This window comes from Salvelinus alpinus, chromosome 37 (assembly GCF_045679555.1).
Source record: "Salvelinus alpinus chromosome 37, SLU_Salpinus.1, whole genome shotgun sequence".
In the NCBI taxonomy this organism is placed as follows: domain Eukaryota; kingdom Metazoa; phylum Chordata; class Actinopteri; order Salmoniformes; family Salmonidae; genus Salvelinus; species Salvelinus alpinus.
Window position 1 is genome coordinate 15,359,567 of NC_092122.1, and position 9,642 is coordinate 15,369,208.

Below are 9,642 nucleotides of genomic sequence, written 5' to 3' on the forward strand. Positions count from 1 at the left end.
CTACATCCATACACACAGTCCTCGTTACTTGTCAGAGGGTTCCAGCCTGCAGCGGTTCAAACCAGTGTCTATTTTACTTCCCGGCAGAGGCCCAAGTCTCCCAGGGCCTCTCTGCATCTAGGTCTCCACTGCATGAATGATATCACAAACGTATCATGACATCATTCATTTGGTGGAGGATGAATCCCACTATGGAAAGCTAAGCTGTGGAAAGACTAGAGGGAGCAGTGTATAGCAGTCGGAGGCCTTACTTAACCCCCACTGTTGACAGGCATTTGTGAAACAAGCACCTGTGTCCGTGAAAAGAAAGATCAGGAGTCACAAGCAAATGAGTGCCTGTATTAGTGTCAGTCAGTCAGCTGTGGCAGCGATGATAGCCTACACAGCTCTCTCATTAGGCTCCTCTAGAGAAAGAAAGAGAGCAGCTGCACAGCCTCACTGTGGGGAAAACTGAAAACACCTCTGCCTCCAATGATTTGTCCTCCTGTCCTCGATTGGCAGAGGGGGAATTAACATAACCCTCGCCTCATAAGGACACAGAAGACTAATTAGTGCCGTCTTGGAGAACCAAAACAGAATAGATTAATGGCAATCTCTCTCGACAGCCTCCATCCAAGACGGCCACAAATCCGGATAATTTTCTGTTCACGTAAGGAGGAGTCTCTTCTTACATGGCTATGGCAACATGGGGTCATGAGGAAAAAGGAGGAGAAAAAAAACACTGGGCGGCTGTCTCAAACTGGCATTTGGACAGAGGCTGCCAAAGTTTGCACCACAGAGAAGTATCCAGCTTCTCCGGTTTGTCTCACAGGCCAGTAGGGAGGAGGGAATGGAGCGGTGTAGAGCTGCCTGCCTCACACCATCCCAAAGCTAGAGCCACCATCAGGGGACGGAGCCATACTACTGTGAATGAGGCCTGAGCTGATGGAAAAATGTCACAACACATGAAAGGAAAGACATGCACTGTCAGGAGAAGATTGTTTGGGCAAAGTGGAGGCATGTGTGTATGTGTGAGATGTAGCCAGGCAAGTTTAAAAAGCCTTGTTGGGGGACTTGGACTCCTTGTTATTTCTATAAGGAGTGATATAGAGCTCCTCGCTGGCCAGCTGTGTGTTATCATGAATTTTCAACACTGTCACCAAAACAACAGACAACAAAAAAAACTGGCCATTTATTTTCATTATTGGGTTATTTGGTGACAGGCATCTGTTCTGAGTCTGTGAGGAGCTGAGAGGGGGAGGGGCAAGAGGAGGGCAGCAGGTCTTTGTCAATGTCAAAGGGAAATAACCAAGTCACAGCGGTTGTTTCATTCCCCCCTCACAAAACGCAACGCCTTTGGCCACCAGGTAGGACTTGAGAAACTGCCCGTTTTTCTATTCATGAATTTAATGTGAATTAGGCAAATTTTCCAAATTGGAAAGTACAATTGAGACAAATTAGCCTATGTTCCAAAGAGCTAGGCCTAACCACACTGAAATCTTCCTAGCTAATTTAATGACTGAGTTTCTAGTACCAGTCATACCCAAACACTGGTAAATATTACACAAGCACATAGTTCCAGCCATAATGACACAAATCATGGTTGTTGTGACCTGCTTGTTCTATGGTTCATATCCACAATCAGTATAATGCTTTCCTCCTCAGTCAAGCTGACCTTTAGATAATTACTACTTATTAACTGCATATACATGCTTACCCCATAAAATAGCATTGATGTTTCATGAACCTACCATTCTACCACAGTAAGAGAATGGGTAGGTAAATGAGAGTGAAGTATGAGATATTAAAAATGTCCGTCTAGTGCTTTCTACAAAAACATGAGTTAGACTAGTAGCCTACTTACTGTTAAATGTGGTAACTTAGTCCAACTTGCCAGAAAAGGGTGGGAATGTTTAGTGTTGGACAAAGCATGAGGTCAAAGAAGAGTGGGGATGGCAATAAACCTCGTATTGTTCTTTATACAAAGTGCTGCGTTTGTATCCTGTTATGCAACTCCTCAATATGACAACCTGCTAATAACATAGCCAAATTCAGCAACTACAATAAATCTGATCTGACGTATATTGCGTTGTAGTACAATCTGTATATGCATCCTGCTCTACAAATACAATGCATCATGAAACACAATATTAGCAAAGAAATATGATTGAACGACATGGGGGGGGCTATTAGCTAACTAGACAGTTGGCCAGCGAATCTCAAACTATTTTATGACCTGACAAATGTATGTTTGCACCAAACGCGGACATTGTCATTGTTTAAATGTACGACAAAAAGCAGTCCTTATTAATCTATCCCATTGTGCACTCGCTTTCCCGTGAGTGTGTCGGCGCTGCAGTCAGCTCAGCCGATAGGGGTGTGGAGGGCTGAACATAGCTATTAAATTACCACAACATCAAGCCAAGCCGCCATTTTCATAGCGCTTTTCTAAGGACAGCGAGAAAACCGTGTAACTGGGGGGGACGGACCCTCGCCACGAGAAGAAAATCCCCAAGAAAGCAATCAATCGTCTTTCAGACATTCTTACTTAAGTATCAATCTGTCGATGCCGTTTCTGTGTAATTATTATTTGAAAAATGTAGAATCTCGTCGATAATTTAGCCAGCGGGTTAGCTAACTAGCCATGCTAGCTCGCTGCGATGGCTTTCAAAGATACAAAACGTTGGCTAGCGCTTCTCGACAAATAAACCATTGTCTCAAGCTACGTAGCTAGCGGCTAACAAATTACATTGGGCCTCTGTCTTGAAAAAAATACAACATTTTAAGCTTGTACTACTACCAGACTGCTACATCAGTTGTAGTACTTAGCTAGCTAATATTAGCGTTCGAACTGCGGTAAACGTCGTTACGCTGGCCAACGAGGGCTTTAACATGAAAAGATTAGCTACCTAAGCTAGTTAGTAAGGAAACTTTACACGTCATGGTGTGAACAATGCGCAAATGTAACACGCTTGCTGAATATACATTCTCGCATTTAATGATTTCTTTTTGAAATAACATTGTCTCAATCTATTGTAAACAATCGCACAATTTAAACGGTCAAAGAGGCTACATTGTCAGTGGAGGCAAGATTCCCCGATTTGGAGTATGCCCCCTCCAATGAGGTATGGTCCCCTCCCCCCACGTTTGCAGCAGTTAAACCACATACCCCCTGAATCTAAATTAAGGGATATAATGCATTTGTCAGCTAGCAACAAAATAGAAGGGTGGGAGTTTACCGGTCTAATAGCCGTTTGTTCATCTCGTGACTGAGGAGGCCTCTAGTTTTATATCTAAAAAATCATTTACACAATTGTGGACATGCGATTGAAATTTGAAAAGAAATATAATGCAACTACAATTTCTAGAAATAATTATACGTAGTCTTTAGTTATCTAGCTGTATATGTAAACAAAAGCCCTGTCAATGCCCTCTGCGCAACACCACAGTTTGTGGACTTGTTGGCTAGTTATTCATAAACGGAAATAAACCTTCCTAGGATCAACAAGAAGCGCACTTCCAACCACATGCAAATATGCAGCTAGATAACGAGTACGGATGTGTTAAACCAAGCCAGTCGAACAAATACTGCAATACAATTCATGATTTACTTGTTCTGTAAGTACATTTTTACCAATAGCCTATTGCATGGGAGTACATTGGCAAACTGACCATCCTTTGGGGACTGGTTGAAAATGAGAGCGGGGTAGTTCATGCCACCTAGTTAGCTAGTCAACGTTACGTTCGACTGCAACAGCATACTGACATTGCAGGTATCGCTAACTAGCCAAAATAGTTAATGTTTGATAAAGTATTGATTCCCTTTCTCTTCATTAACAAACAACCCAATGTAGTTATTCAACTGCATTAACTATGTAAGCGTGCTAACGTTTCAGAAGCAGCAGGTTAAATCTCAAATTCAAATGCGCTAACGTTAGCTAGCTAAACAGTGCACTGTGCTAACAGTTGCTAGCCAGCTAATACCAGCTAATGTTACACCAAAACAACACTCTAATTCAAGAATAACATTCTAAATAAGTGGCTCACTTATATTAAAAACCAACTGATTTGCTACCAGAAAGTTAGTTATTATCATCTAACTATAGCGCCATCAGCATCCACGTAGCTAACGTTACTAGCTACAGTACCTAGCCATGAGAAACCAAGTCGGTAAGCTGGCTAGCTAGACTAACTTGATGAGCTCTTGAAACTAAGACAACGTATGAGGTAGTTTTAAAGCGTTTTACTTACAGTTAAAGTCCACTCACTGTAGATACCCTGAATAAAGAAACAGCGACCTGGGTGAGACCCCCGTCGCTAGAGCTTCGCTCTCTACACAACCAAAACAATAGCTACTTCACTCCACACTGCGGCTCCATAAGGTTTAAAAATATTTACACTGATAGCAGTCTTCTTGAGACTCCCCCTGCTGTAAATAATTTTCGTTGGTAGTTATTGGAACCCAATAATGACAGTCAGTTCCTAACCGTTAAAATTGTGTCCTACCTACGCCGACTGTTAGAAATTAGATCCCCTCTATACCCTATCTCTTTTCCCTTTGCAAAAATGGCGGCCCTGGCAGGACTGCCGTGACTCCGCCTCCTCCAGCCCCATCAACCCCTAACCCGAGCCCCGCCCCTACACTCTCCGGGGTCCACAGCCCAAGATTACAGGGGCGCGGTGAAAGGAGATGGCTACATGCGCGTTCACGCGACCCTGCCCTGCCTGTTCTGTAGTTTTGTGTCTGTAGTCCAAATCGTGCCACTATGATGCCACCATGCAGGATTTATGTGAGTTCAGTTGCAACGAGTTGGTTCTAGAAAATGACATATATAAAATATTTCTTACAATCCTAATTTATACAATATTATCCCCAAACTTCATTTATAACAAATGTAAACATTCATAGGATTGGTAAAGAAAGAACATCTCAGATAGTGTGAGCACAGCATCTCATGCGTTCAACAACTCATTAAAAATGAATCCATTTCCACGAATAGAATAATATCTCTTTGTCAATTAAAACATTAAATAAAAATGTACAATTTCCTTCAACTGCAAGAAAGATCAAGCAACATGGTGCAACACAAAATTACAATACATGACAGACACCACAATACAAGGCATAGACTAAACTCATATACAACTCCTGTATGTTGTGTTTATTTTCAGATCACGTGTGTTTTCTTTTCAACATGTACCTGAGAACAATTTGTACACTTTGATGTGTGACGGGGTAAAATTAGGGTAGTCAGTGCTTGACTTGGGCAGAAGTTTACTGGAGCTGAGTACCGGCACTTCAGATTATCTACTGCTTGAGCTCCTGCACCTCCTATAGAATATTATCTCAAAAGTATTGTGGAGCTCCTGCACCTAAATATAAACAGTACCCAAAATGAGTACTGGCACCTACAGTATTTCAGTCCAAGTCAAGCACTGTGTGTGTGTGTAGTCAATGCCGTTTCTTAGCAGCCAAGGACAAAGTACTGTTGCTTTTATTACTTCCTCTGGAGGAACTTGTTGAATTCTCAGCCCTTTCCCTCCTGTTTCCCACTTCTCTTAACTGCAAAGCAATCTGATGTGCTTTTGTCAACCATATGACCATGATGTCTGGCACAGAGACATACCATGTTCTACATCTATGGTCTGCCATCTCACCACCGTTCATGTCTCAAAGATTCATTCATTCAAGTGCTCTTTTCACTTTTATCCTACCGCAAAATGTGAAACTTTATTAAAATAGTAAAACAAACAGAAATATATTGTATTGTCACTGAGGTCCATGACACGCCTTCTCTTCTGTATCTGCTACAGATAAAACAAACTCATGAATGGCAATTATTAGGCCCTACTTACCAGAGTTTGAAATTAGCATCTAAATCTGGTGCCCAAGGCAGTAGGAGAAAACAAATATCTTATGTAACCCACTTACACTCGAGCCCATTCTTTCTTTGATTTAACTGAATGCAAGGTGGGTGGTAGGCAATACTGACCAACTAATATCAACACAATCTACAAATGTAAGCATCATGTGCTATTGTACAAGTACATTTTACTCATAATTGCTGTTACAGTATTCCAGTCTTTCAATAAAAACGGCACTATTATGAATACATGTTATATGTAGGCCTAGTTCAATATTACTGACAACAATGCGTATAGGCTACAATGAAGAGGTCAAGGCAAACGGATCGTTGCATGTGTAAAGTAAACCGTCTCCATGTCCAAAAGAGGTGCGTCCAACTGTGCAACAATGTATCTAAAAATCCGTTGGACATCAGGGTACGTTACGTGTCGTTCGAATTAAGGCGAAGATACAGTGGCTCCTGCGAATCTTCCAATCCTGTTCACATATACAGTCATTGCCTGTTCACATGACATTACAGTTCGACCTCCCCTCCCCCACTGATATCTAGCCAAACCGCATCCCCGCGCGCACGCGTATTACTGAAATTGTACTGGCAGTTTGCTGGGCTTTCTCGTCTGTTGGTTGTATCAGATCGTCTTGACAGAGTAGATGAGCCTTCATAACTGCTACAACTACAATCATTTTCGGAAATCTTATAGCGAACGTAGATGATATTGTACAGCAGTCGTTGGGCTATAATACGGTATATATCCATTTTTTTTTTTATTCAGAGTGTAGTGTTTTTGTTATTACAATATTTGGAGACGTTATCAAGAAGTAGCCTAGTCGGTTTCCGGACAATTTGATTGGGATGAGATTCGGTGGTTAAAATCTAGGGTTCTCTCGTTTTCGCAAAATGGCGTTCTTGTTTTGATAGATTGACATTGCTCTCAGCCAATGATGCATGAATTGGCCTGTTTTTGCAGAAATGGTTGGCTTCTGATGACATCATTCGGACATCGGTTGTAGGCGGGTTCTGAGCTGTGAGGGGAGAGTGGCGCAACCGGAGAATTTGCAGAGCCAGGCGCCATTAGGGATGAGTCAAGAAAAACTATGTATTGAAATGAAAGATAAATATGGGATGAGCAATTTATTGCTGTTCGACCATAGGAATTACTCAGGGTATCAACGTATTGTATACAGAAAGCTATAGATCACTTTCCGTATTTTTGTGAAATTGCAACAACGTAGCTGGTGGCAAATAAGATGGCGCCTGCTGTTAGCGATCATGCACGTGCATAAAGCGCACTGACTAGGCGGCGGCACCGTGCGCACTCCCGAGAGGAGCGCGGAAAGCATAGTTTCTAAACCATACTGTACTGTCTTCGTATAAAGTCTTGTTATAGTTTATACTCTATTTATGTATTTCCTATTTTGGTATTTAAACCGAGATGCAAACTGATGAGCCAACTTATCTTTAACTACATAAGTCGAAACATGGATGGATGGAATTACGGTCATTGTCTATGAAAATGTAAAAGTGTCCAACAAAAGCTGAACTGAACACTGGCATGAAAGGGAAGAAACTTCACATTTTTGCAGGACTTTAAAGTAACAATTCGATTACAGTTGGATACATTACACCTGATGGAACGCGAAGTTAATTGCAAATTTGATATTTTAGTAAGATTTTCCCCAAGGACAAAAGCAACTGTCGAACCGTTTAGCTGTTGATAGGGGGCTTGGAGCTTTCCGCCATGTTGTCCCACTCGGTTCTCAGATTCATTAATCAGTAAATGGCGAATAGACTCTTCACAATTATCCCAGAGAAGAATTGCTCTCGTAATTTAAATGCTCATTAACCATTTGTACCTGTTATGCCTGTCTTTTGTCACTTGATTATTCATTAAACCTGACTGCCGTCCTATAATTTCCCTCCACCTGAATTTACTATACTGGATGCAAAACAAATGCACTGCGCACCCATGTCATGTAAGACATGTAAACAAAGGAAGGAGGTGCATGACGTTCCAACATAAAACCTGTAATGAAGAGGAAGGGAATTGGAGGGACTGCCATGACCACCAACCGTCCTTGCTCAGTTGTCAGTTTCTGAAAGTTTGCACAGAAGCACGCATGCATTCATTCACCATATCACAACACAAACTTCCAGCATTACATGTTCATATGAACAATGAAATAGATTCCCCCCCCCCCAATATTTCCTATACGATTCCCTTTTAAGAGTTTCATACATGCATAAAAAAATCATCTTCTGTAACTACCTAATATACATATAAAGGGCTTTGTCTCCATCTAGTGTGCAAAAGTGAAAACGACACGAGTCGATCCATTTTCTTAACAGCCCTCCATCTCGACCAATCATAGCGCTCGTTGTTGGTTGGTTGGACCTCTGTGTCAAGGTGGAACGACATTTATGAGAAAACAACACTGGGGGAACAGAGAAAAAACGATGTCTTCTTTAGGAAGGGCCATGGGTGTCCTTAGGGCCGGGACGCAGATTCTTACACGTGGACCTCAGAAAATAGTAACCCGAAAGTAAGTAGCTTAATTAACTGGTGTTATAATGTAAACGTTAGATAACAGCTAGCGACGAAAGGTTGACTTCAATATCGTCCTTCATAATTAAAGAAACATTATCAATCACACGTCAGCTGTACACATATTCATCACTGTCTTCTTAGCTTTAAACAGTAACGTTAGGCTATAGCTTATAACTAGCTAGCAGTCTGACAGTAGGCATACCAAACAAGTGTCCAGAGGTAGGCGCCTCTGATAGGCAGGCGCCATGATCAGATGTTAACCCATTGGGTTGTTGGGTTTCATCAAATGTGTAGAGCGTAGCTACATACTGGTATACAGTGATGGGGTGAAAACAGTGATACCCTCAGTGCTCTGGTTTTCTGTTTCCTTTCAGAGCTGGTGGTGGACCACACATTGAGGCCCAGTACAGGCAATTCCCACAGCTCACCAAGAGCCAGACGTTCCAAGCAGAGCTCCTCAGCAGTGCCATGTGGTTCTGGATCCTGTGGCACTGCTGGCATGACCCAGATGCAGTGATGGTGAATTAAAATGTAGATTAGGCTCCAATTATAGTTATGCCCTGTCAAATCTAGTTTTGCCAGTTCATAGAGGAAAGGATGGAGAGAAAGCTGGTGTCCATCAAGCAGACTTAAACCCCCATGATGCCTCTTCTCTCAGGGTCACTTCCCATGGCCTGATGCATCTGCATGGACAGACCAGGAACTGGGGATCCCAGCTGACGATGAGGAATGAGGTGCCCTCTACCCCCAGGTGTGCCTTTTGTCCTGACCAGTACTGTACTGCTGCATCAGTCTTCACCACAGGATCTGTGACACATCCTCAAGGGATGTTTGTCAATGAGAACGTCTTGTCCTCTGATGAAAGATTGTGTCCATCACAACGGATAGTCATAAATTGTTGGTTTTATACATATTTGCATTAGGATGGTTAATGGAATGCCTATTCTGTAAGTACAGTAATGATTGTTCATGCACTATATCCCTTCTGTGTTAATATGCCCATTTCAATTAGGTTCTTTACTGTAGCGGTGGCATTGTTTGAAATCATAGGTGTATGTATATTCTAATAGTACTTTTCTATTTCTAGACCTTGTGTGTGTGCCCGGTCGTTACGAGTCTACCTGGTGGTCACAACGGTGTCCCGAGAGGCTTCGTTGTACAGACAAATAAATAAAAAACAATTTATTCTTAAACATCTTTGGGGTGTGTACATATGGAACTCAATGACTGTTTTTGAATGTGTATAATAAC

At 42.0% G+C, this 9,642-nt stretch overlaps 2 protein-coding genes across 17 annotated transcripts in view; one reads left to right on the top strand and one right to left on the bottom strand.

Annotated features, from left to right (window-relative positions):
* Window positions 1–4,554, bottom strand: part of LOC139566026 (inactive histone-lysine N-methyltransferase 2E-like) — a 37,520-nt gene extending 32,966 nt beyond the window's left edge. For 11 of the 16 annotated variants that reach the window (XM_071386854.1, XM_071386850.1, XM_071386853.1 and 8 more), the window contains exon 1: window positions 4,231–4,553. The gene's annotated coding sequence lies outside the window, so the exon portion shown is untranslated. Of the gene's footprint in view, window positions 1–4,230 lie in introns of all 16 variants that reach the window. The other 5 variants (XM_071386843.1, XM_071386849.1, XM_071386848.1 and 2 more) reach the window with 2 other exon arrangements.
* A 3,648-nt stretch (window positions 4,555–8,202) lies between these two features.
* Window positions 8,203–9,584, top strand: LOC139566032 (NADH dehydrogenase [ubiquinone] 1 beta subcomplex subunit 2, mitochondrial-like). Its single transcript, XM_071386869.1, has 4 exons — window positions 8,203–8,386; window positions 8,766–8,910; window positions 9,050–9,142; window positions 9,479–9,584. Exons 1-3 carry the CDS (start codon window positions 8,265–8,267, stop codon window positions 9,122–9,124), a joined length of 342 nt encoding a protein of 113 aa, XP_071242970.1. The 5' UTR covers window positions 8,203–8,264; the 3' UTR covers window positions 9,125–9,142; window positions 9,479–9,584.
* The last annotated feature ends 58 nt before the right edge of the window (window positions 9,585–9,642 follow it).

Excerpts from the sequence above, each read along its gene's own strand:
- LOC139566032 (XM_071386869.1), top strand. The coding sequence starts at position 8,265 with ATGAGAAAACAACACTGGGGGAACAGAGAAAAAACGATGTCTTCTTTA. Across the intron at positions 8,387-8,765 it reads CAGAAAATAGTAACCCGAAA|AGCTGGTGGTGGACCACACA; the intron begins GTAAGTAGCTTA and ends GTTTCCTTTCAG. Across the intron at positions 8,911-9,049 it reads ATGACCCAGATGCAGTGATG|GGTCACTTCCCATGGCCTGA; the intron begins GTGAATTAAAAT and ends CTCTTCTCTCAG.